Raw genomic sequence first — 27,997 nt, 5'->3', positions numbered from 1 at the left:
GCCATTATTACTCAGACACCAATATCAGTACAAAAAAATTAAACTAAAGACCAACATGCTCATGATTTTAGACACAAAATTCCTCCACAAAATATTAGCAAATGAAATGGTGCAACACATATATATAAAGAATTATATTTCGTGACCTGGTGGGGTATATTGCAGGGATCCAAGGCTGGTTCGACATTCAAAAACCAGTCAAAGCAATCCATCCCATCAAAAGGCTACTGAAATCACAACAATTGAAGGAGAAAAAGTATCTGACAAAACTCAACACCCATTCATAATGAAAGCTCTTAGCAAATTAGGAGAGAAACTTTCCAAACTGGATAAAAAGATCTACATAAAAACACACAGCTATCATCATATTTAATGGTCAACACTGAAAGCTTTCTCCCCAACACTAAGAACAAGGTAAGTGTGTCCTCTTACCATTTCTATTCAACATTGTACTGGAAGTTCTAGCTAGTGTACTAGCGTACTGTAAAGATAGGAAAGGGAAATAAAAGGGATACAAATTAGGAAAAAGAAATAAGATGTTTGCTATCTGCTGATATTATTGTTTATGAAGAAAATCCCAAGGAATCTACAAAAAAAACTGCTAGAGGGGGCCAGCCTAGTGGCATAGTGGTTAGGTTTGCACACTGTGCTTCAGTAGCCCAGGTTCGGATCCCAGGCACGGACCTACACTTCACTCATCAAGCCACGCTGTGGTGATGACCCACATAGAAAATGGAGGAAGATTTGCACAGATGTTAGCTCAGGGCCAAACTTCCTCACAAAAACCACAAAAACCCTCCCAGAATAAGTGAGTTCAGTAAGGTCACAAAATACAAGGACAACACATAAAAATTAATTATCTTTCTCTTATAACAGCAATGACCACGTGCCAAATAAAATTAAAAACTCATGAGGTTGGCCCTGTGGCTGAGTGGTTAAGTTTGCATGCTGTGCTTTGGCGGCCCAGGATTTCGCAGGTCTGGATCCTGGGTACGGACATGGCACTGCTCATCAGGCCATGCTGAGGCAGTGTCCCACAGAGCACAACCAGAAGGACCTGCAACTAGAATACACAACTATGTCCTAGGAGTTTTGGGGAGAAGAAGGAAAAAAAAGAAGATTGGCAACAGATGTTAGCTCAGGTGCCAATCTTTCAGGGGGGAAAAAATCCTCCCCCACATGACTCCAAAAAGAGGCACCTAAGACAAAAATCTAACAAAATATGTTCAGGATCTATAAGCTGAAAAATTAAAAAACACTAATGAAATAAACCAAAGAGGATCTAAACAAGTGGAGAGACATACCTCATTCATGGACTAGAAAACTCAACATAATAAAGATGCCAAATCTCAACAAAATGATCCATGGAATAATGCCATTTATATCAAAATCACAGCAAGATGTCTTGTAAATATAGACAAGCCCATGATAAAATTTATATGGAAAGCCAAAGAAAAAAACTGATATGGAAAGCTAAAGCAATTTTTAAAAACATAAAGAGGGAGGAATCATTTTACCCAATTTTAAGACTTAGTGATAGCTATAGTATTCATGATAGTGTGGTACTGGCAGAAGTTTAGACACACAGATCAAGGCTATAATATGGGGAAACAGACCAACATGAATACGCTGAACTGATTTTTGACTAAGTAGTAAAGGCAATTCAGTGGAGATAAGATAGTCTGTTTAACAAATATGCTGGAACAACTAAACATCCTCAGGAAAAAAGGAAAGAAACTCAGTCTAAAGCTCACATGGTAAGGCAAAACTTAACTCAACACGCAGAGTTTTAAATGTAAAGGTTAAACGATAAAACTTTTAGGAGAAAATATTCAGGACCTACAGCTTGCTGAAGATTACTGAGACATGACATGAAAAGGATGAAGAGGAGACTTCACGATAATGCTATGGATTAACACAACAAAAATGACCGGGCCTACAATGGCAATACGAAACTACATGCGTGGTCATTTAAGCGGCCCTGAGGAGGGTTCAAAGTGAATACAGGATTATTTTTACATCTTTCTTAGAGTATATTTTTTAACGTGAGGGAATACTATCACATGTAGTTCCAAAAAACACCAAAGGAGGAATTCTAAAATACCCTGATAAAAGGTTCTAGTCTTTAGTCACTACACCAGGACTATGCCCATGGTGACAACTATGCAGCACACATTGCCTGCACACATGCCCACCTCACCTCTTAAATTCTAGTCGCTCTACTTGACAGTGAATCTTCACATCATCTTTTATAACATTAAAAATGATCTGTGTGTTTGTTTTTCTGAGTTTATCACTATCCTTCAACTTATTTTAGCTATGTGTTTTGTTTTGGCTCTAATTCGACCCCTAGAAAACTGTTGGAGAAACCTCTCTAAAGAGGGTTGAAGAAGCTCAGAAACCATAATAAGAGGGGAGAATCAGGATTCATCTGGGAAGGTTGCCTAGCCACACTGTCATCCTCACCCCACAGAAAAATAAAGAAAAAAAATAAGTAGATCAAGCATGAATGTTGGGTGGTTAAAGATACATGAAGAAACATGTTTTTAAAAATATCAGTCTTAAGTGTGCGGTATAATGGACCCATTCATATGTATATCTTTATCTCCTTAAATATTAAAGTTATTTTCTCATATTTCTCATGAAGACTTATGCCACTCAAGGGTTGAGACAATGCTATAGAACAAAGGCATTCAAAAAATGTTTCCAGACCTGCCCTCAACTGTCTGACTGTCCTGACAATGGACAGAAGTGAATGTCTATACAAGACAAATGAAGGGTGTAAGGCCTTGTCTCTGAACAACACTCCCCTCTCCCTGAATCAACTAAGGGATGACAAATTGCCACAGGCTGGTCACAGAAGTCTGAGAGAAGCTGTGCTTGCATTTCTTTCTCTTTTCTCTTCCATGTCTTCTCCTTCTTTGTTTAAATATTCCTGAGATAACACTGCAGTGTAAACTAAGGAGAAAGATGTGGCTGAAGGTTTTGCTAAGAGCACAATAAAGACTGGATTACTCTCCTGGATGAATCTCAGACGTGGAATAAGACTCTAGGCTGGGTCAATTTCCAATATGACTCTTCAGATGACAACTGATATCCTGCAACAGGGCTTCTCACAGAGAAGAAAACCGAGGGGTTTCTCTTTGGTATGAATGATCAGATTCTGAGTAAGATGTTTCCTCTGGCAAAAGATTTTCCTCAGTGTTTACATTCAAAGTCTTTCCCCAGTAGGAGTTCTTAGAGGATGACTGAGGATTGCCCATTTGGGAAGGGTTTTCCCACTTCTGCCACACTGACAGGGTTTCTCCCAGAATGAACCCTCTGATGCTGAGTGAGGGATGAGCTTCGACTGAAGGACTTTCCACACTCACTACACTCATAGGGCTTCTCTCCAGTGTGGATGATGGAATGACGAATGAGGCTTGTGCTCCAGCAGAAGGATTTCCCGCACTCCATGCATTCATAGGGTTTCTCTCCACTATGAATCCGCTGATGCCTTGTGAGGCCTGACCTGCGGTTGAAGGCCTTCCCACACTCCATGCACTCAAAGGGCTTCTCTCCAGCATGGATGCTGATGTGCCGAATGAGGTCTTTCCTAGTGCTAAAGCCTTTCCCACATTCTTTGCACTCAAAAGGTTTTTCTCCAATGTGGGCCCTTTTATGCAAGATAAAAGTGTAGCAGTAGGTGAAGGCCTTTCCACATTCAGTGCACACAAAAGGCTTCTCCCCAGTGTGGATAATGGCATGTCGAATGAGGTTTGCCCTCTGGCAAAAGGCCTTGCCGCACTCTATGCATTCATAGGGCTTCTCTCCACTGTGAATCCGCTGGTGTCTTGTGAGGTATGACCTGCGGTTGAAGGCCTTCCCACACTCCATGCACTCATACGGCTTCTCTTCAGTGTGGATGCTGAAGTGTCGAATGAGGTCTGACCGATTGCTAAAGGCTTTCCCACATTCTTTGCATTCATAGGGTTTTTCTCCAGTGTGGGCCCTTTTATGCAAGATAAAAGTGGAGCAGTGGGTAAAGGCCTTTCCACATTCAGTGCACTCATAGGGCTTCTCCCCAGTATGACTCCTCTGGTGCTGCTTGAGGTGTGACCTGCGATAGAAGGCCTTCCCACACTCAAGGCACTTATATGGCTTCTCTCCGGTGTGAATGACGTAGTGTTGTATCAAGTCTGTGCTGTCACAAAAGGCTTTCCCACATTCGTTGCATTCGAATGGTCTCTCTCCGCTATGAATCTGCTGGTGCCATGTAAGGTGTGACCTGCGGTTGAAGGCCTTCCCACACTCCAAGCACTCAAAGGGCTTTTCCCCCGTGTGGATGATGTAGTGTCGAAGAAAACCTGTCTTATCTCGAAAGGCTTTCCCACATTCTTTGCACACAAAGGGTTTTTCACCAGTGTGGCTTCTGTTATGCAAGACTAAATTGGAGCGATGGGTAAAGGCCTTTCCACATTCGCTGCACATATAAGGCTTCTCTCCAGTGTGAATCCGCTGGTGCCTGGTGAGGTGTGACCTGCGGTTGAAGGCCTTCCCACACTCCATGCACTCATAGGGCCTCTCCCCAGTGTGGATCATGTGGTGCTGGAGAAGGTGTGTGCTCTTGCTAAAAGTTTTCCCACACTCTGTGCATTCATAGGGCTTCACTCCAGTGTGAATCTGCTCATGTCGAACAAGGAAGCAGTTCTTGTTAAACACTTTCCCGCATTCCTCACACTTATAGGGATGTTTCTCTTCGTGGATTGAGGGATCTTTTGCTGGTCCGTGTGAGTCACGTTCATAGATAACATCTGGAGAGACTCGCTCCCATACAATCCTTGAGTATAGACCATCATCTGTCCCTAAACCATCACGTTCAGGGCTCATTTTCCCAGGGAGCATGTCCCTCTGGAGGTCTATCTCTGGTCTGGAGTGGCCTTCCAGAATTTCCAATAGCTCATCCTGATCCTTGCCTTGCCCCTCCTGGGAGTCCCCTGGGGCTCGCTGAGTCAGGTGTTCCTGGGGTGAGACGTCCTCAGACAAGGCCAGGTGAGAAGGACTAGGTTCTGTGGTCTCAGGTTCTGTGCTCTCACCTGAAGGGAATATAATATACAAAAGGGCTCAGTAGAGATGGCAACATAAAATAAATGAAATCACCACTTCACTGAGAACAAGAAGATGAAAATAGAGGCTTGCACCTGCTGTTTTTTCAAATCTCTGAAACGCAGGTTTGCAACTTCTTTCTTTTTGGTCTTGGACTCTTGAAACCTTTAGAGATGAAACCCAGAGGGACAGGACTGATGGGGGACAGACTGTCTGGAGACGAGGGTTGGGTAGAGTAATGATGACATGGGACATGGTGAGTTTGCTCAAAGCAAGAACATCTCAAGGTGCTACAAGAGGCCAGTGAAGGGGCACCTAATGCAGCTTAGATGGGAGACAGAAGAGGTCAGGGAGGCTCCCAGACAGGGTGCCTTATGAGCTGAGTCCTCCTGGAGAGGTAAAGTTGCTGTATAAAGAAAGTGGGAAGGCCATTTCAGCCTTAGGAAATAGAATGAACAAAGGCAGAGTCTCCCAGTAATCAGGGAACTGCAGTGCATGAGGATGGGGTTGTTGAGAGTGGATCCTCCAAGAGGGGAGTAGTGTCCTTATAAGAAAACACCAAGAGAGCTTGCTGCTTCTCTCTGCCATGTGAGGACACACCTCTGCACATCAGGAAGCAGACCCTTATCAGACACCAAATCTGCCAGCACCTTGATCTTGGACTTCCAGCGTCCAGAACTGTGAGAAAAAAATGTCTGTTGTTTAAGCCCCCTAGTCTGTGGCATTCTTGTTATAGCAGCCCAAACTAAGACAGCAAAGTATGAGTAACATTCTCATTCTGGAGTTTGGTGATGTTAAGTGTATTATTTCAAAAAGGAATGAATGAATAAATAAATAATGTAATTAATATATCAATTAATCAAGGTCATTCATAAATCAGTGATAACAATGTGTCACAAACCAAGGTTTATGATTAAACGAAATCTCTACCTGAGGTCCACTAAACAAAAGTAGGAAGTCATATGACTATTATGATTAAGATCATGGTCTCTGACCACAAAATCCCTAGACACAAAAACTTATTGAGTTCCAGAAGAACTCAATATTAGCTTTCTGGCACCTGGCAATGCACTCAAATTCTATAAGCCTTCATTTTCTCTTCTAAAGAATAAAGCTAAAAAGAGAGGCTGCCTTGTAGAACTGCTGTGAGGATCAGGTGAAACATCGCATATACCATATTCAGGATGGTGCCAGATGCCAACTGAAAAATCAACACACATGAGCTTTAAGTTTTTGTTATAGGTTAGTCAAATAATATTCAGCTGGAACCTAACTAGGAAGCACATAATTGAAGGTCTAAGAATGTATGGATTAACCTTGGAGAGTATTTAAGAGTAAGAAGAAAGGGTCACGAGATGCCTGATGAGCCAACATTAAAGTAGTGACCAGAGTAAAAAGAGAACAAAGGTCCAGTGAGAACAGGGGCAGAGGACCCAGAGGGCCAAATGCTCAAGCGCAAGACCATCTGAAAAGCCTGTGCTATGTCGTGAGCTCACGTGGCATGGAGGTCAAGTGTCAGCTCTGGAGCCAGAACACCTCAGCTCAAACTCTGCCTGAACCGAGTCAGCTGACACTGGACAAATTACTCAGCCAATCCTGTCTCAATTTCCTTGTCTGAAAACCTAACTTTCAGTTCCTGCCTCAGAGGTTGTCGCGAGAGTTAAATGAGAAAATGCCTGTAGAGCGCTCAGCATGGTGCTGGACACCACAGCAGAGTCCAGTAACTACTACTATGGCCGCTGCTGTATTTGAAAATGGGGAGCAAAGCAGTGACGTACAAGGAACATTTGAGTGCTGTAGTGCAGAGGACCCTCCCTGAAGGCCGGGAATGTGAAAAGGTGCAGCCGCTCTGCAGAAGAATTTGGCAGTTCCTACTAAAGCTAAACATACTCCTACTCCGTAACTTGACCTGTACACAGACCTGGATATATTCCTAACCAGAATCAGTGCTTACATACACCAAAAAACATAACAAGCAGAATTAGGTTGAAAACAACAGGGATGCCCATCAAGAGGGGAATGGAGAAATGAGCACAGTTTTTCACACAATGAGATATTATGCTTTATCAAGAGCGAACAAACGCCAACTGTACACAACCACATGAGAAGAACCTCACAGACACTATGATGGTCAAAAGAAGACAGATATGACAGACAGGATACTGTGGGGTTCAACAGTCAAACTGTATCTATGCTGACAGTCTACATAGGGCTTACCTAGCAGAAGGGGCTACTGAGGGCAGGAAACCCTGATGAGGTGCTAGAAATATTCTATATATTGACCCAGGTGGTGGTTACACGGGTTTATACGTATACAAAAATTCATCCGGCTGACTTCTGAAGATTTCTCCACAAAACAGCATATGAGTTACACTTCGTTCCAAAAGTAAAATAATAGACAATGGGAGGTATGGAACACAAGTGTAGACATCTCTTGCAAGAATGAGACAAGTTCTCCAAGAAAATAAATTGTACAGGGAAAGTACAGTCAATGACAGCATGAAGTCATTAGAGAGGCATAAGCATTTTTTTTTTTTTTTGGAGGGAGATTAGCCCTGAGCTAAGATCTACTGCCAATCTTCCTCTTTTTGCTGAGGAAGATTGGCCTTGAACTAACATCTGTGACCATTTATCTCTATTTCATACCTGGGACTCCTGCCACAGCATGGCTTGATAAGTGGTGTGTAGGTTGGTGCCTGGGATCTGAATCGGTGAACCCTGTGCCACCAAAGCGGAGTGCACAAACTTAACCTTTAGGCCACCAGGCCAGCCCCGAGGCATAAGTATTTTTTATTTACTTTCCCCAAGTGTGAGGCAACTGAGCATATTTTTCTGTTGAGTAGACAATGGATAGTTGCAGAAGAGGCAGAAAAGAAGTGAAGAGGCAAGTTCCCTAAAAACGTATGATCTAGACTCTGGCGTGGGAATTGGCCATGGTCCAGAGCAAGGCCTCCTCTAGGACAGCGAGAAGGGAAGCTACACGTGAGAGATTGAGATGAATGTGTAAGGGCTGAGGATCAAGCAACACAAGGACGTACACTGTGTTTTCGCCATGAAAACATGTGGAGACATCAGTGGTTGGGGGAGCAGTGAAGGCCTGGAACCAGATGTGAGCGGCTGGAGGAACTGGTGTGGAAGACAGGGCAGATCAGAGCCACAGAAGAGATGTGGGGAGACCACTCAGAGTGTGCTGGCATCACCCAGGTAGAAGATGTAAACCTGGACAGAGACTGGGGATGGGTCTCCTGTGGGTGGTGGAGGTGATGGCGTCAAGAGACTTGCACGTAAGATGGACATGAGTTGGATTTGTCTGGATGCAGGAGTTGGTGGAGACGGACGTGTTGAGGAGCTGTCAGGGGCTGTACCCAGCCTTCTAACCTGCAGGGGAGGTGGGAGGAGCAGGAAAGATCATCAGCTTCCTCCCAGGCATACTGAGCGAGAGGGGCCTTTTCCACATTCACAGGAGATGTGGGATTCAGGACAAGGGTGAAAGTTTGGAACAGACTCTGAGGGGCTATGGAGAGGATGATCAAAGACACAGGCTGGCTGAGCAGCCCAAGGGACAAATAGAAGGGAGACAGCATGACTCTGTGGTGGCACCAATCACCACACATGATGGCCCCAGCGCCTCAGCAGTTCAGATGTGGGGCAGAGAAGGTCAACTGTCACCTTGAGGTTTTTATTAAACAGGAGGGGCAGGACGACAGGGAACAAGGGAGTGCTGCTGAGTTTCTGACTGACACCCAGAGGAGGGGTGGAGGGAGAAGGTGGGACAGGGTGGGATGCAGAGTGTAGCTGGAAAGGCCTTGCTTCCTTCAAGTTCAGAAGGAAATGTGAGAGAGTCTCATTACCCAACAGGACTAACAGCATGATGTGAATAATAGTAATAGCTTACTTTTGCTGAGCCACTCACCACAGGTTAGGCCCAGTGCAAAGCAGATTCATGATAATCGATTACATCCTCAAACAACCCAATGACACAAAAGCTATTATGACTAGCATTTTCCAGGAACAGACTGAGTGTAGCAGACCACACTCACCCAACACTTTGCTCCTCTCCTTGGACACACAGCTCAGCCTCATTTCCCAGCCCAAGGCACCCAAGTGAGGCCAAATGTCTTGTCAGTGGAAAGGGAGGGGAATAATGTGTGTGAGAGTCAGTGTGACATCTTCCATTTTCTGTCGTTTCCCCTCTGCCAGCTGGAGGACGCCAGGACACCTTAAAGTCTCATGTTGATGACAGAAGGTACTTGGGTCCCTGAATAACTGCGTGGTACCCAGCTCTCTGCTGACCCACATGGTCCTTGGTGTGAGGAAAATACTTTTCATACACTGAGCCACCAAGACTTGGAAACAGCTTGTCAGTGAGGTTTACCTTGGCTGATCTCATATACAAAGGCACAGCAAGAGGTGCGAGCTCCTCAGGGCCACAAGGCTGCTGTGTGTCACAGCTATTGTTTTTTTAAGCCCAAGCAGCTGGAGCTGAGAGCCTGAACTTACCTACATACCCCCAGGAGCAGGAAAGAGTGTGATGGGGAGGAGGGGAGGGAAGGGGGCAAAGGGACCCCAGGTTAAAAGGCTCCATGGACCCCAAGCCTCCAGAAAGTCCGCAACAAGGGAACTGCCACAAATTCCAGACGCTGTGGTCGTCGTGCTGTCTGCAAGCTGCTGTGACCCCCACTGGCCAGCTGCTGGCACCCACCTGTGCAGGAGCTTGGGGAGAGGCCTCTCTTCAACGTCCATAACTCTGGGCTGTGCTCCAACTGGTAGATCAGCTCTGGTTTGGGTAAAGGACAGCCTGTTCACAGAGAAAGGAAGAGGACATGGGGATTTTAGTGAGAAGAAACTCCTCGCTCTAGATTGGGACTTCAGGATTTGGAGGAGACCTGGGAATGGAGCTGCTCCCATCCGTGCAAACAAAATGCTGGGACTTGGAAATGAACTGCAAAAACCCCAGCACCAATTCCCTTTGATCTCTACCCTATAGAGTCCCAGCACTGCTCAGACATATTTCCTGAGGATGCTTTCTAATGACTCCAAGTCAGGGGCCTCAACCTCCCTGCACCTCCTAACGCCTGGGTGCCTAGCTGCCACCGTAGACCACTTCAAACAAAATCTCTTGGGGAGGCCTGGGTATCAGCCGACTTTAAACACACCCCCGGTGATGGCAGCCCGCCCGGTAGGTTAAAAAGCCCTGGTTTCCATCATCTCACAAATGGCATCCCTGATCATCGGTAGTCTGAGGCAGGCAGGTCACCTATGCCAGCCACTCTGAGTAAAGAGGAAGCCTTATTCCAGAAGCAATGAACGAGGTGCCTGCAGCTCCTGTCATCCTGAAGCATCTTGTGACTTCTGTGAGGGAACCATCCTGAGCATCAGGATCAAGGAGAGGAAGCAAAGAAACAGATAACCGGGTTGCCACCCACCAACCTGAGAGCCAGCACCACCTTTGAACTTCTTATTAGGCAAGATAATAAATTTCTTCAGGGTGAAGACTGTTTGAGCTGGTCTGTCATGTAGGCAAACACATACTGACAAATATATGGGTAAAGACTCTGTAGAGAAACCAACGGCAGAGGTTCCAGGACCCACAGAAAGCTCATTGGCAGATCCTGAACCAAAGCTCAGACTCATCAGTCCTCGCTAAGAAAATGTTCACTGATGTCTGCCAGAGGGCAGTGGAAAGATAAATGAGACCTTCCTTCAGCTCTGTCAGGAGTCATGCCCCTCTGACCTCAGGACCTTTGCACACATCAGCCCTTCTACCTGAAATGCTGTTCTCTCCTCATCTTGCTCCATCCAGCCAACTCTCTTTGGCTCTCAGCTCAAATATCATTTCCTGAGAAGACTTCACTTAACTGTGGCTTGTGAGTTCATGTGCTTCATCGGTCTGCCATGTTGCCATGGGATTTTTAATCCTAACAGTAAGCCAAAAACTAATATTTAGGGAACTTTCTGGGTTCAGTTCTGCATGTAGGAGCTTGGAAGTCACCACTCCATCCTAACAAGTGAAAAGCTGAGCAGACTAAAAAATCAACTCTTCTTGGATCAGTAACAGACGGGAGGACACAGGGCAAACTGCTATCTCCAAGACTGGAGAGATAGGCAGTGAACATGGGCAGTCATGGCACAGGAGCAGAGACCTGTGAGCAGAAAAGCCATGGAACCAGTGCCAGGATAGCAAATCTGAAATGTAATGAATGAAAGGCTAGAGGCTTGGTGTGAACAACGCTGAGAGTAAAAACACTGCAGGGGGACACAGTCATGGGGGAGCCCTCACAGTATTATGAGATTTACCTCCAGGAGCTCAACCAGATTCACACAGTAAATAGAAGAGAAAAAGCCCCTTCAGCTTCTGGCAGGGGGAAGGAAACAGAACTAATTTTGAAACACACCACAGCACTCTGTTCTTAACAAGGCCTGCCTTCAGGAGAGGCTAGTTACCCGGAGCCTACACCGCTGGGGTTTTATCAGAGCCTAACTGACCTGGGGAAGGAAAATACCCAACTCCAGTCAACTATAGCCATCTTGTCCTACCTAACAGGCAGAGAAAAAACTGAGGAACATTCGTGACAGTTACAGTTGAGGCAGTGGCTCAGTGAAAGCCCAGCCCTAATCCTAGGACCACAGAACATCTTGCCCTCTCCCCACCTCTCACCACCTCATCACTAAAGGCCTATTTACAGCACCTCCTTTTACCCACCACATCATGTCTGTCTATCAAGAAAATATTACAAGTCATACCAAAAGGCAAAAACCACAATTTGAAGAGACAGAACAAGCATCAGAACCAGACATGTCAGGGATGTTGAAATTATCAGACTGGGAATTTAAAACAACATGCTCAGGGCTCTAATGGATGAAGTAGACAGTACACAAAAAAAGATGGGCAAAGTAAGCAGAGAAATGGAAATCCTAATTACGAACCAAAAAGAAATGCTACAGATCAAAACCACTGAAGAACACCTTTCACGGGCTTATCTGTAGACTGCACACGGCTGAAGAAAGAAATCTATGAGCTTGAGGATGTATCAACAGAAACCTCCAAAATAGAAAAGCAAAGAGAACAAAGCCTGAAAAAAACAGAACAGATTATCCAAGGACTGTGGGATAACTATAAAAGGTGTAACATACAAGTAATGAAAATAACAGAAAGAGAAAAGACAACAAAACAGAAGAACTACTTGAAACAATAATGACTGAGAATTTCCTCAAATTAATGTCAGACAACAAACCACAGATACAGGAAGTGGAGAGAACACCAAGCAGGATAAATGCCCAAAAAAAACCCCAAAAGCAAAAAAAACCACACCTAGGTAGGTATGTCATTTTAAAACTACAGAAAATCAAAGATAAAGAAAAAAGTCCCAAAAGAAGACAGAGGGAAAAGACACCTTACCTACAGAGGAACACAGACATGAATTATATCTGATTTCTCCTCGGAAATCATACAAGCAAGAAGACAGTGGAAAGAACTATTTAGAGTGTTCAGAGAAAAATCCCACCAGCCTTAAATTCTGTACCCTGTGAAATTACCCTTCAAAAGTGAAGGAGAAATACAGAATTTCTCAGAGAGGGGCCAGCCCCGTGACCGAGTGGTTAAGTTTGCACGCTCCGCTTCAGTAGCCCAGGGTTTCACTGGTTCCAATCCTGGGCACAGACATGGCACAACTCATCAGGCCATGCTGAGGCAGTGTCCCACATGCCACAACTAGAAGGACCCACAACTAAAACATATGCAACTAGGTACTGGGAGGATTGGGGGAGAAAAAGTAGAAAAAAAAGAAAAAAGAAAAAACAACAGAAAAGCAAAGCAAATCTTTAAAAAAAAAGAATTTCCCAGAGAAACAAAAATTAAAGGAATCTGTTGGCATCAGACCTGCCTTACAAAAAATGTTAAAAGTTCTTTAGAGAGAAGTAAAATGATATAGGTCAAAAACTTGGATCTACATAAACAAAAGAGGAATATCAAAGAAGGAATAAGAAGATAAAATAACTTTTATTTGTTTTAACTTATCTAGGAGATAACAGTGTGTTCAAAATAATAATAGCAACAATGTACTCGACTGTGTACACTTATGTATATATCTGGTGTGTGCGGGTGTATATACATGCTTACCTGTGCTTATATAGAAGTGATATGAACGACAGCAATGATACAAAGAACAGCAAGGAGGAATTAGGATTATTTTGTTATAAAGTCTCACACTACCTGTGAAGTAGTACATAGTGTTATGTGAAAGTGGACTTTGCTGTAAATGTATATTGCAAACTCTAGAGCAACCACTAAAAAAAGTAAGGGAAAAAAAACTATAACTCATACACTAAGAAAGAAGAGAAAACGGAATCATATGAAATGCTCAACTGAACAGCAAAACGAGAAAAAGAACAGAAGACAAAAATAGGAACAAAGAACAAGGATGACCAATAGAAAACAGTAACAAATATGTAGATATTCCTTCAACTATATCAATAATCACTTGGAACATCAATGGTCTAAATGCTCCAATGGTCTAAATGTCCCATTGTTCCAAACCATTTGCCCTCACAATAGCCCTGTGAAATAGATACTATATTACCTCACTTTATCTATGAGATACCTGAGGTACAGAGGGGTTCAGTAACTTGCTCAGGAATATACAGTTCACAAGCAGCAGAGTGGGGATTGGATATCCGGGCTGTGGCACCAGACCCATGTCTGCCAAGTGCTACACAAAAGAGGACCAGCAATGCTCCTGTGTGGGTCCAGCAGCTTCAGACCAAGTGGGCTATGGTGGCGAGAAAGATGTGAGCAGGAGGATTCAATCCCCAGGAAACAGGGGCCACAGGGAGGGGCAGACTTGATGACATCAGACTTTAGCATTTCATGAACCACTAAAAATAAAAAATTGGAGCTCTCATACAGTGATTTGGTCAAACAGAGACATTTGTATAAACATCAAACAGCATCTATTCTTATCAACATTTTACAAAAGAAAGAACTTGCACTACCAAAAAATGCAGGAGAGAGCTTTTCACATGAAGACGTGTCTTTTCTTTTTTTTTTTTTTTGTGTATGAGGAAGATTAGCCCTGAGCTAACATCCGTTGCCAATCTTCCTCTTTTTGCTTGAGGAAGACTGTCACTGAGCCAACATCTATGCCAGTCTTCCTCTATTTTATGTGGGATGCCGCCACAGCGTGGCTCAACAAGTGGTGCTAGGTCTGTGGCCAGGATCTGAACCTGCGAACCCCAGGCCACTGAAGCGGAGCATGTGAATTTAACCACTACACCACCATCAGGCCAGCCCCTGAAGATGCGTCTTTTAAATTGAACGGATTAAGCTTTATGAGGGACACACTGCAACAGCCCCATTTTCCTTACTTGCAGAGGATGGCATGCTGGGAGAATTAAACGAGTGAAGCATGAATAGAGACAATATAGACATACAGAAAGAAGTAGAGGCAAGGAATGCGTGGGCCTCAGAGAGGCAGAACTAAGTGACAACAACCATCTGCAAAATAAGTGTGGCGAAAAAAAACATTGTGAAAAGACAGTGACACGAGCAGACCCACAGAGAGAAGCCAGGACAAGAGACCCAGAAGCCAGGGCACAATCGAGCTTCTCTAGGTTCCTATACCAGTCCATCAATGAGCCTCGCTGGAATGCCTGCCTCTGGGTTCTGCAAGACACCCTCATTTCCTCCCAACACATCCCTCTCCTTTGGCTGTGACCAAAGGCAAACCGCATTTCTTGCTCAACCCTCTCTAAGTGAGACATAAGGAGACCATGCAGAAAGAGGTAGTCCAGAAAACAACTGAGGTTGTGGGGAGGAGGGCAGGCAGGCTACAGAGGCCTTCTGAAGCAGCCAGGCCTGGAGCCAGAGGGTGGAATGAAGAAGGTGACAGGTCCTCCACATGGCAGAGTTGGGCACGCCTTACCCAGAGAGACCAGGAGCCCGCAGGTCTCCAGCATCACCTCCTGGTACAGGGTCCTCTGGGTGGGCTCCAACTGCCCCCACTCCTCCTGGGTAAAAGTCACGGCCACATCCTCAAAGGTCACAGACATCTGGAAAGTCAAAGAGAGGTAGTAGTGTTGGTCGTAGGGCTGTTGGATGAGAACAAAGACCGTCTCTCTCGATGGTGAAGGTGCAATGAGACCAAACACCTCCCAAGGACTGAGCTCCGTGCTAAGCTCCAGGAGGCGGACACTGCTTTGCACTGATTACAGCAGAGTAGGGAACAGAAGCCTCCTATGCAGGAGCCAATGGAGAACGACACGGTCAGCCCCATCCTGTGTGGGACAGAATGGTAAGGACTCTAACATGTCAGATGAAAGGAAAGAATAATAATGATAATGAAAACAATACAGTAATTACAGCAACAGCGCCTGAGACTCATTGGTCCTCACTGTGTGCCAGCCTTGTGCTGAGGGCTTTACATGTCGTGTTAAAGAGATTGAAAGTTCCCAGCTCTGAAGTCATACTCCTGAGGCTTGAATCCAAAATATTAAAATCAACACTTGCCTGCTATGTGAACTTGGAGATCTCACTTCATTTCCTGAACGTCGATTTCTGGATCAATACAATAATTCTCACTCAGCAATAATAGTTATGAGAATTAAAGAAAAAATACTTGTAAAAGAAACACTAGGGTGACTGGTCATAGCACGTGAGGTCAACACCACCATCATCTTCACGTCAGTAGGGAACCTGAAGTCCAGGGAGCTCTACCAGTTCACCCAAAGTTTACATGTGTTCTGAGCAGAGACGGCATCTGAATTCAGTTCCCTCTGGTCTAGAGGCTAATTTCATAGTGCCGACACTCCTCCATTAGTTAGCAAAGTAAAACTACAGTTACCAAAGACATGAAGCATTTCAACTAAATTTTGCAGTTACATTCATTTCTGCCACCACTGGAAACATTTCTGTAGACATGGGCAGAGGAGCTGGCTCATTATCACCCACCTTGGAGGACAGTCACCTGAGTTGCTGGCACCTGCTTGGGAAGTGGCAGGGCCTGGACCAGCTCCTGTCACCTTCTGCACCTCGGAGAATCCACAAGGAGCCATTACTTCTTTTTCCTACCTCAGTCCTGACAACACGTATCCCTGAGGACAGACTACTTCAGGACTAGGAAACAGGACTTGCCGAGGACAATGCAGGCTGGGCCATGAGAATAATGGCCTCCGACTGGCCACATTTCTGTTCTGGCTGAGCAGGATGGAACATTCAGCAAATGACACACAGTCTGGCCGTCCTAGGACATGTCTCAGCACATGGGAGGGGAGGGCAACCATGGCAACTCCACAGGTCCTCTGGGGACCCCTTAAACAACCAATATACCTTTTTTCTGTCCACACATTTCCACCTGCTGAAATACCACGTCGCCCACTGGTGCCCAAGACCACCACTGGAAGGAAGCCCACTCTGCTTGCAGAGTTTACCTTAGGTGTCACCCGCAGGCCTCCCTATCCACTGTTCAGGGAGATGAGGGTAAAAACACAGGTTGTGGTGGTGAAACACTGGTTGTCAGCTTCTGCTGCTTAAGAGCTGCAGCGAACTTGGCCAGGTAACTGAATCTCTCTAAGTCTCAAGCCGTACTTCTGCAAAACAGTAATAGTACCAGAACTTAACTCTGAGGAGCCGAGGATTAAACGAAGTGACACATTACGCCTGCCTGTCAGCCCACAGCAAGGACTCAATGAAGGCCAGCTATTATGGTTCTTTTATTACTGTTTCTTCTTTGTTCCCACAACATCCTGGGCAGATTCCACGATGCCCCCTTATTTAATGTTGCCAGGTTTCCTACACAGAAATGCCAGAGAATGAGCAAGCCGGGAAGGGGTCATTTTAGCCTGAACTGCCAGGAAAGGCCTCTCCAAATGGGTGACATCTGAGCGGAGGTCAGCAGAATGTGAGAGGGAGGCCCTGCGAAGACACACGGACAGCGTCCCAGGCAGAGGCCAGCGCAAAGACCAAGGCTGGGCATGAGAGGGAACCGAGCACGGCCAGCTGGCTTTGTCTGAAGACCCGTGAGCCAGGGAAGAAGGACGGTCAGAAGAGGGGGCGGGGGCAGGGGGCGGGGGCGGGGGACCGGACCTGCAGGCCTCGGCGGCGCGGGCCTTGGAGGGAAGCTTCATTCATCCTTCCCGCACCGACTGAACACCCGCCAGAGACCCGACACTGCTGCAGCACTGCGGATAGGGACAGCCCGGCGCCACTTGCTGGGAACAAACGATAAGGACAGAAAGAAATCGAGGGGCTCAGCTGGCCTCTAGCCCGCACAGGAGCCCGCCCCGAACCAGGAGAGAGGCGGCAATGCCGAAAACGCCGTCCACTCACCCGCGCCGGGTCACTCCACGGCGTCGCCATCATGGCCCCCAGTGGAGAGCGCGGGGCCCGGAGCGGCGGCGACAGACGCGGCTTCAGGATTCAGCCGACCGCCACTCCCCCCACCCCCGTACCCAGAGCGGGGTGGCCTCGGCTGACTGTCGCCCTCCGAGCTTCCGTTTCCCCGGCGTGAAAGGCGCACCAGACCCAGGGCGTCGCGTCAGGGGACAGAGGCCAGGGCCCCTGGGGGCGCTCACGGGACACCCCCGTCACGGAGGACGCGGCCGGGTGTCGGGCCCGTGCAAAGACGCAGAGGCGGACCCCGCCTTCCTCGCCGCCCCTCCCTGCTCGGGCCTGGGGAACGCCCCCGGCACTTCTCCCACGGCCCCACAGGCGGGGAGGGCCGGCCCGGCACAGGCAGACGACGTACCAATCGGAGGGCCGGAAGCCCGCCCCCGCCGGCCTGGGCCGCAGGAAACGCTCCTGTCCTGGGCCGTCATTGGCCCAGAGCCCGCGGCAGACACCCGGTGCACAGCCTTCTGGGTAGTGTAGTTTTTTTCCCCTACAAGCCACCGGCAGGGGTTAACTTTCGGAGCCTGTGTTCTCCCGCTGAAGTGCGCACGAGGACCCGAACGCCGTGTCATCCCGCCTTTTCGCAGTCGGAACAATTCGGGGGAACGAAGGGGGGGCGAGACCGTGCGTTCTACGCGCGGGGAAATCGAGGCTCAGGAGGCGGGCACCTTCGCCCGGGGTCGGGGCAAGTGCAAAGGGGCGGAACCGGCCCGGCTGGGCTTGGGACTCCCTTGCGCGTGGTCTCCGCCCCGCATCCTCTTATGGGGATGCTGGTGAATGAGCCGTCAGAATACCCGCCAGAGGAGGGTGCCGGAAGTCTCCCTCCCGCGCGGCGTGCACCCACGCACCCGCCTCTCTTGGGCCTTCTGTGACCCAGAGCCGCCTCCACGCCGTGCACGGATTCCTGAGTGATGGAGTTGGCCCGGAGCACCGCAGGAGTGGATTTGCCATCCCCTGAGGTGGGGAGGCAGCAAGTAGGGGCGACTTGGAGGAAGCTCAGGACTCCAGTCTCGAGCATGGTCCGTTTGAAATGTCTATAAGATCACACAGCGTGGGGCTGGCCCTGTGGCCGAGTGGTTAAGTTTGCGCGCTCCGCTGCAGGCGGCCCAGTGTTTTGTTGGTTCCAGTCCTGGGCGCGGACATGGCACTGCTCATCAGACCACGCTGAGGCAGAGTCCCACATGCCACAACGAAGAATATACAACTATGTACCGGGGGGCTTTGGGGAGAAAAAGGAAAAAATAAAATCTTTGAAACAAACAAAAGATCACACAGCGTGTGTGTCTTGTATGCACTTCAGCCTGTTTGAACACTGGGAGAGGGTTCGGGCCTGGATATATGAGTTTGGGTTGTTAGCGTGCACTTTCAAGTCTTGATACTGGGTGAGACCAACAAAAGAATGAGGAGATGGAGAACGGAATGGACGGGGGTTAACCCTGAACCAACCCAACACTAACTCGCAGAGAAGAAAGGAACAAAGTTATGTTAGGAATTGTAACATTCCTTCTAGAATTATATTGAGAAATGTCTTAGAAGTCACCATCCGGGACTTTTTTTTCTTCTCACAACTATGAAGGTGAGAAAGTTAAAATCCAGCTTCCAATGAATTGAGGAAACACACAGTTACAAAAATGGAAATGGTGTGCATTTGACCTGCTGTCTTGTCACAGATGATTACTAAATACATCACAAAGAAATTGACCTTCCTTTTCTCACCCCCCTCACGTGTATAAAATGGGAATTACAACACGCATAGTTCTTATAAGTACTGCTATTTGACTTTTTAAAAATAAGGACAATAGTAGTGCTCTCGTGTAAATAAAAAAAGGAGGATAAGACATCTTCCTGAAGAAGAGTTCCAAGTGAGACACAGATACTCCTACTTCACATGGTGGAGCTTGATTCCTTTTCCCTTGAATTGGCTGGACTTAGTGACTAAGTGGGGTGTTGACGCAAATAATCCATAACCAATCTATAAATCAAAATTGAGGTGAGTTTATTATGAGCCAGATTTGAGGACCGTATAGCCCGGGACAGTCCTTCCACAAAGGAACGGAGCACTCCATAGAAGTGGGGGTGTACAGAGTGGTTATATCCTATTGCTTGCCATTTGTTTATCAATGGAAAGAGAAAAACAGTAACTTGACAGTGGAGGAAACTGACAGTCACCACCCTAACCAAGTGATCAAGATCAGCGTCATTAGTGATGTCATGTTGACATCATGCACCACATGGTATGGTTCAACAAGGACAGTTCACCACTGTAATGTCCTTCCCCAAAACCCACAACTCCACTCATGAAAAGGGATCAATGAGATTGAGGGACATTGTATAAAAATACCTGGTAAGTACTCATCAAAAGTGTTTGAATGAAGAAAAACAAGAAATGACAGAGCCAAACAAAATAAAATAAAATAAAACCTCATAAATACAATAGATTAGTGGTTACCAGAGAGGAAAGGGGTTTGGGAGTGGGCGAAACGGCTGAAGGGGGTCCATTGTATGGTGATGAATGGTTCCTAGACTTGTGGTGGTGAGCACTTTGTAGTGTATACCGATGTTGAATTATAATGCTGTACACTTGAAACATATAATAATAATAATGACACGACAGAGCAACTGTCAGAGATGAGAGAAGACTAAAGAGATAGGATGATTAAATGCGACTTGGTGTCCTGGATGGGATCCTGCAACAGGATATTAGTGGGGAAAAAATGGTGAAATCCAAATAGTGCCTGTAGTTTACTTAACAGTATTATATCAATGTAAATTTCTTAGCTTTGACAAATGTGCCATAGATCTGTAAGATAGTAACATGAGGTGAAGCTGAGTAGAGGTTATATGGGAACTCTCTATGCTATCTTTGTCACTTTACAGTAAATCTAAAAGTGTTTAAAAATTTTTAAATTAAACTAAAACAGAGCAAGGAGGGACTTTTGGCTTAACAATGTGGGGAGTTTTGTGGACTCACTTCTCAGCGAAACTGGTGAAAATTATTAACAACCAAACAAAAACAAAAAATGTTAATGTCTCTGGAAATGTTCCTAAGGATATACAGCAAATGAAGAACATTTATTCGAGATAATCGATAATTCCGTAGGAACAGTGAGAGTCTGCAGCATTTGAACTGAGGCGCTCACTCTCCCTCAAGCCTCCCGATTCAGCGAGATAGAAGATTCACTACACAGTGGTACAGGCGAGAACACAAGGATCACTCACTCCCAACTCCCAGTTGGAGAGATATCTTCCCAGAAGGGGCAGGAGATCAGCATTTCTCATCCTGCCCCCAGTTATTTGTTGCTAAGGTTAAATTCCTGACCAGGATTGTCCCAGGGTGGGGCTCCCTTCTTCCATCCAGCCAGCACTTCTGGGATGGAGGCCCTACCTGGGGCACCATGCTGCTGAGAACACCAGGACCCTATCACTCTTGCCAAAATGAAGTGTTTCCACGCTAGGAGAGGGTAGTTGAAAAGACTTGAGGGTACTGACACCCCTACTCCATGATCCCTCAGCTCCTAAATTGGGGTGTCAGAGAGAAGTGGGCCACTGTCCCCACTCCTAGTTCCTGAGCTCTGGCTCGGTAATTTTGCCTCGGAGGGGAGAAGCAGAGAAGCTGAGAAGAGGCAGTTGGGAGTAGCCTGCCTGGGGCAGAATGAATATCAAACACCATGGGAACCCCAGAAGCCCGAATATTTTTGGTTTAGCCTGTGGAGCAATTCACCCCAGAGCATTGTTGAAAGTAATATAATTCTGAGCTCTCTCCTCAAACTCCATGAATGGTCTCTGTGGGCGGAAAAACTCACCAACTCCCAGGTTCCTTCTGGCAGGGAATGTGATAAATGGGTGCTGAGCCTGGAATTCTGTAAACTACTGCATCCTGTTCATCCCCAGTGTCACTTAAGGGGGACTCATCCTCTACCAGGTGTCTGCTCCAGTCAGCTCCTCCTTCCATTCCTTGTAGAATCTCTCTTGTTCTCATGGAACCAGGAGCACAAACATATCTTAATCCCAAACCACAGCTCTCACCCTGAAACTGAAGACGCCCCCTACCCGGGAGCCACAGACTAGTTTCTGGGAGCAGAGACAGGGAACTAGAGGATAAACAGCCAAGTTTGACCCAACAGTCCTAACAAGGGTCCTAAGAGACCCAGGGCATTTAGTAGCCTCATGGTAAAATCCACTCAACATTCACTCTGCAAATACTTCCTAGAGAAGCTGAGGGAAGACACTTTGCAAGGTGCTGTGAAGGATACCGTGCTGAGTCGCTGCCACCCGGCTTGTAGACGTAGTCCAAGCTGACGGGACTCCGCTTGTGAACCATTGCCTCCTCAAAGACGCCTTCCCAGACGCCTCACTTTAAAGCAGTCCTCCGCCCCAACATCACTCTGTTGTATTTCTCTTTTGTCACTCATAACCATTTGAAACTATGTTTATGGATATTTATTTACCTGTTAACTAATTCAATGAGTATTTATTGAGTGCCTATCTTTTGACAGGCACCTCTCTAAACAATGCAAAAAAGAGTATATTCCTATTCTTGAGGATCTTTCATCCTAACAACCAATAATTTAAAAAGAATAACAACAAAACTAAACAATACAGAAGGTTAAAAGGAGGTAGTACTATGGAGATAAGAAAAAGTAGAGCAGGTAAGACTTAGTGGGAGAGTGGAATGAGAGCTATTTTGCAATATTGAGTAACGTGGCTGGGACAGGCCTGATAAGACATTTACATCTGAGCACAGACTTTGAGGAGTGAAAGAGTCACGAAGTGGGTATCTGAGGGAACAGCGTCTCACACAGAGAACGCCTAGGACGAGGAACTAAAGTGGAGAGCACTGGGGGTTTGAGGAAAAGCGAGAAGCCTGCTGTCGCTGGAGCTGCATCTGCGGGGGTTACATTGGGACGAGATGAGTCAGAAAGAAATGGAGACAAATTGTGTAGAACCTCAAGGCCCTTGGAAGGAGGTTTTAATATGCTCCCTGCATGTTCTAAAATGTGCCCAGGAATTGGTTAACCTGGTATGGTAAGACGCACAGACCTGGAAATGACTGTCATGAAGAACGAAGAGGTCTATACTCACAGGTTCCTAGAAACAAGAGGCAGAGCACATCACACAGGGCCACGCAGGGAAGCCCAGGGCGGTGAGGAGGCAGAAGAGAAACCGATGACCTCAAAAAACTGCTACCATAAGATTAAGGGCAAGAATCAATTACACAGGACTGAATGAAGCTGAGGATGATTATAATTTGTGGCTTTTCATTTGAGATATTGCTGATTTTTGATGTTTTGTTTGGTTCTGTCAGGTTAAAGGAAATCTTTTTTCTCTTACGCTAATTATGACTTATAGCAATTTGGTGAAATTATACCTTTGTAAGCAAAATTGAAACATTTATCTTTTTTCTCCCTACCTGATCCCTCCAGAATTTGGAAACTCTTAGTAAGTATAGTTATTTTCATGGCAATATGGCATTTGCATAAGTTCAGTAAGAATCTATTCTCCTTATAACAGGACACAATAGGAAACGTTGGTTATATTACCAAGGCTTTGACTGGAATGACATTTTTGAGAGAAACATATAGGCTCAGATATGACAAGACAGCTCTTTGGGAACAAAGATTGGACTTTCTGGAATAAAGCCACTTGGAAATATTGGCCTGGTACCTTGTTTACAGAGATTCCAGCAATATTACCCGGTAAGTAAGGAAGCTAACTTATCTGGCAGGTGCCTGGAACCTCGAAATATTTTTGAGGACTTTGAGAAGAATCCACCCAAATCTGTAGGTATTACAGGCAAAATCTGATGGCAAGTCTTTGGCTTGGCTTTCCTGGCCTTGAGAAGCCTTTAAAGTTCAATCTCAGATTCCTTATAAAAAGTTCCAGCAAAGCAGATTTAAAAGAGCCTATATGATCAATGGCTATTCTTGCTGCACTTATGTAAATAATTGGGTCAAGTTTATTGAAATTAAACTTATTTTGCAAACCAATTAGTCTTAATTTGGTTATCTTTGGTAAAAATGGGGGTGATTTTAGAGATAAAAATTACGTTTCAATAAAAAACTATAATACACATTTGTGAATATTAGATCCTAATTCTGTTAATTGTCCTTGAGGGTTTTTCTACCTGTGAACTGGACAGGATCCTGAATTCTTCTAGTCTCCTGAAATATCTGGCTACAAATCTCCAAACTAACATTTTCAATTTTTTCCCTCATTTTCATTTGGAATCATTGAGAATTGAACCTGCCCTTTTTCCTGAAGCCTTGCAAAATGAAGCTGAACAACTTGATACAAACTTGAGAGATTCCTGTCTGTTGCCATGTAAGCTGTAAGCCACTCAGAAAGATACCGGAATGCCTGATGACATCATCAGAGACATTTCAAGCTGCAAAAGACGCTTCAACTCTGACATCTAGAAATTTTCTTGACTGGCTGCCCCCTGGGCTCAGGAACTGGTTTATAATTTGCTCCAACCATTAACCTTGTTTTTTCCTTTTTATTTCCGTAGAAATACTTCTTATTGGGGCTGGCCCAGTGGCGCAGCGGTTAAGTGTGCACGTTCCGCTTCTCGGAGGCCTGGGGTTCACCGGTTCGGATCTGGGGTGTGGACATGGCACCACTTGGCACACCATGCTGTGGTAGGCATCCCACATATAAAGTAGAGGAAGATGGGCACGGATGTTAGCTCAGGGCCAGTCTTCCTCAGCAAAAAAGAGGAGGATTGGCAATAGTTAGCTCAGGGCTAATCTTCCTCAAAAAACAAAACAAACAAACAAAAAAAAGAAATACTTCTTATTAAATACCTGGTTGCTTGCTTCCGCAATATAGGCCTAACTTTGGGAGGCCATCTGCATCACCACCTTCTAAAATGAATTTAACTGGACTGATCTATTATCAGGACTAAGAAATATGTTCAGTGAGATGAAACAATCTACCACTCAGCTTCTGGACTATGAAACTTCTTAAAGTTTCAAAGGACTGTCAAACTTAAAAGTTTCAAAGGTGGGACAGTGGGGGACTGGAATTGGTCACCCCAAGATATGTCTCTTCGGCATGAGGATTATTTTGGGCTGGTTACTTTTAAAAACTGCAAACATGAAAGAAAGTCAGAAAAGTAGAAGTTACCCTTTGTTAAGAGACATTTACATTTGTAAAGGAAATCTCCCTCTCTGTAAAGTTGTCTCCCTCTGTGTACTGGGAAGAAGGGGGGATGACCTTATCTCTAGAAGCTCTTATCAATGCAGAAGGCAAGGACTTAAATCCATGTAATAACCTTACTCTTGTTTACTGTGCTTTTCTGGTAATCTCCTGTAACTGACTCCCTCCACCCCCATCCTCCTCCTTTGTCTTTAGCAGAGGATGGTATTTAAGGTGAGAGCATCCACCATTTTGGTGAGTTATTCAGTTTTCCTGAGTCTCTCCCATGTATACATGTTATAAAGCTTTGTTTAATTTTCTCCTGTTATTCTGTGTCATGTGAATTTAATTCATTGTCCAGCCAAAAGGACCTAGAGCAGGTAGAGGAAACGTCTTCCTCCCCATCACCAGCAAGCTGTAAGAGAGAAACCCTTTCTCTCCTACCACCTTGCCTCCTGACTATTGGTATGTCTTGAGGTGAGCAGAGGACCCCCCCCCCCCCCCGCCCCGCCTTGGGCGGTAACATAGTGACAGGGGAGGTGGTTTATCACAAAGTACAAATAGCAGTTGATCAAAAAGGACAAGTAATCAAATTAGTACAAAAACGTGGATATGAAAGTAATGGCTTTATAGGATGGATTACTTGTTTCTTTAAATGTCTGTACGCCACACTGCCTCCTTCAAATGTTAGGCATATTCCTGATGATACGATGGTGTATGTTACAGAAATACTTTACTACATGTAGATGCTCAGGCAAATATGGTTGTCTTGCTGTAACAGAGCCTCGGCCAAGGGCCAATGGAGTGGATTGTGCAGGAAAGTGTTAAATGAACAGTCATTGGTTGCTCAAATGCTACACATTCAAAAGAAATGACTTGCCCTTACCAGCTGCAGGAAACCCACCTGAGTCCTTGGAATATCTTGCTGGTAAGAGTGATTTTTTATGCCTAAGGCCTTGGGTCCCACTGTATCAGTTTGACCAGATAACTTATGCTAACAGTATGACTCCTGGTGAATGATGGGTTTTGTACACCTGGGGCCCTGGGCCACACTGCATCTTTGCCTTCTGAGGATCCTGGAGACTGAGCATCCATGGTTAGTCATGTAGGTACCATGCGCCTCAATGAAAACCCTGAACACTGAAGCTTGGGTGAGCTTCCTTGGTTGGCAACACTTGAAAATGTTGTCACATCTTTGCTGAAAGAATTGGCTCCCCATGCAACTGCCCTGGGAGGGACACCTGAAAGCTTGTGCTTGGTTCTCCTGGACTTTCCCCCACGTGCCTTTTCTCTTTGGTCATCTTGATCTGTGTCCTTTTGCTGAAATAATCCGGAAGCATGAGTTTAACCACTTTCTGAGTCTAGTGAATCCTTCTAGCAAACCGTCGCACCTGAAGATTGTCTTGGGGAATGAAGAACTGTATATACATATATTTGTGAAAAAGCAAAGTTATGACCTGGATGGGTGTTGTGGTGAAGGCTTTCCTGAGGAGGTGCTAGTTGAGATGAGAGGGACAAGCACTCACTCACGGACCAGAGTGGGTAGGGAAGAGCCCCACAGCAGGTGGGAAAAAGGGACAATAAAGGGAAGCAGGAAGTGAAAAGAGAGCTGAGAATTGTGCAGGAGAAAAGGCGGTAATGTAGGCACATCCCACACCAGGTAAGGCTCCCTGGATGGGCCACATTAAGGATTTGGTGATCTTTTTTTTTCTCCCCAAAGCCTGAGTACATAGTTGTGTATCCTAGTTGTAAGTCATTCCAGGTCTTCAATGTGGGATGCTGCCACAGCATGGCTTGATGAGTGGTGTGTAGGTCCGTGCTCAGGATCCAAACTGGCAAACCCCAGGCCACTAAAGCATAGCACATGAACTTAACCACTCAGCCCCGAGGCCAGCCCCAGGATTTGGTTTTATCCTAGGAGTTAAGGGAAGTCATGAAACACTTTAGGGAGTGCGGCAGGCTGAGTAGTACTTGATCAAATCTGAGCTGCATCTCTGGCTTCAGTGTGGAGAATGGATTAGAGAGGAAATGTGGATACAAGCAGACCCCATTAGTAAGGTGAGGCAGAAGTTGAGGTGATGATGGTTGGATGGACTAGGGAGGAGGCAGTGAATGAGAGGGATGACAGACTTGAGTGGCATTTAAGAGGTGAATGTGGCAACTCTCTCTGATTGTACATGGGGATGAGGACAGGGAGGTAATTGTGCTGAGTCAGGGATCTCTGTCCTGGGTAACCGCACAGTACAGGTAGTACTGAGGGAAGACTAAAAGTGGATCAGAATCTGGGAGGAGTCGGTTTTGAATCTCATTAAATCACATGGAGACCAAGGCATCTTTGAAACATCCAAGTGGGGACAGCAAGAAGACCATCAGGAATTCAGGTCCAGAGCTCCGAGGAGAAGTCAGGATTGGGGTAAAAAATTTCAGTGTCTTCAAAGCAAATACGATACCTGAAGTCCGGGGCACAGATGAGGGCTTGGCAGAGACCTTGTGAGAAATAAAGCGGTCTAGGGCAAAGTCTTTAGAAATTTCAACACTGAATGGGTACGTGGACATGGATGAGTCAGCAAGAAGGAAAAAGAGAGAAAGTGGGGCCGGCTAGGTGGCGCAGCAGCCAAGTGCACATGCTCTGCTTCGGCAGCCTGGGGTTCGCCGGTTCAGATCCTGGGTGCGTACATGGCACCACTTGGCAAGCCGTGCTGTGGTAGGTGTCCCACATATAAAGTAGAGAAAGATGGGCACGGATGTTGGCTCAGGGCCAGTCTTTCTCAGCAAAAAGAGGAGGATTGGCGGCAGATGTTAGCTCAGGGCTAATCTTCCTTAAAAAAAAAAAAGAGAGAGAGAGAGAAAGCAGGGAGAGACAGAGGGCAGGCTCAAGTGAGCACCAGGAGAATGATGTTCCATGTTCCAGAACCAAGGAAACAGAGTGTATTTCAAGAACGGAGTGCTCGACACAATCACATTCTGCTGATAGCCAGGTAAAGACAAGGCCTTAATGGGAGTCACTGCTGACCTTGGCAAGAGCTGTGTAGGGGCTGGCAAATTGTAGTAAGGATGTTCAGGACGCAGAGTAGAGGTTTTGGGAAGTGGAGAAGGAACAGAGCAAGGAAGAGGTAATGCTCAAGTCAAATACTACATACACACAGAGAGAACCCCAAGGGGCTCCTTGGTTAAACAGAGAGAGGGATGACAAGACAAACAACTCAGTTTCCGCACAGATGTAGGGTCACAGTGGTGATGCCTGTCACTGAAGCCAAAGTGTGAGGGATCTCAGGAAGGGCAAGAGTGAAAACAAAAAACAGATGAAAAACAGGTGTGCAGGTGGCTGTGGTATCTAAGGTGTAAGGCAAGAGGAGACTCTAATACAGAGAAATAAGGCGACACTGCTTATGT

At 45.9% G+C, this 27,997-nt stretch overlaps 1 protein-coding gene across 3 annotated transcripts; it reads right to left on the bottom strand.

The window, feature by feature from the left end:
* Positions 1–119: 119 nt before the first annotated feature.
* LOC102149467 (zinc finger protein 543) lies at positions 120–17,826 on the bottom strand. 3 transcript variants are annotated; one of them, XM_070223465.1, is made up of 6 exons: positions 17,408–17,826; positions 17,165–17,289; positions 16,510–16,668; positions 15,006–15,132; positions 9,788–9,883; positions 120–5,075 (listed from the first exon to the last, which is right to left on the bottom strand). In XM_070223465.1, exons 4-6 carry the CDS (start codon positions 15,130–15,132, stop codon positions 3,238–3,240), a joined length of 2,061 nt encoding a protein of 686 aa, XP_070079566.1. In that variant the 5' UTR covers positions 16,510–16,668; positions 17,165–17,289; positions 17,408–17,826; the 3' UTR covers positions 120–3,237. The 3 variants fall into 3 exon arrangements, with proteins under 3 accessions (XP_070079566.1, XP_070079567.1, XP_070079565.1); XM_070223466.1 differs by lacking the exon at positions 17,165–17,289 and having other exon boundaries at positions 17,408–17,738; XM_070223464.1 differs by lacking the exon at positions 16,510–16,668 and having other exon boundaries at positions 17,408–17,545.
* Between the last annotated feature and the right edge of the window lie 10,171 nt (positions 17,827–27,997).

This window comes from Equus caballus, chromosome 10, assembly GCF_041296265.1.
Source record: "Equus caballus isolate H_3958 breed thoroughbred chromosome 10, TB-T2T, whole genome shotgun sequence".
NCBI lineage: Eukaryota > Metazoa > Chordata > Mammalia > Perissodactyla > Equidae > Equus > Equus caballus.
The sequence above is the reverse complement of the archived record's forward strand: the minus strand, read 5'-3'. Positions and strand labels throughout refer to the sequence as shown.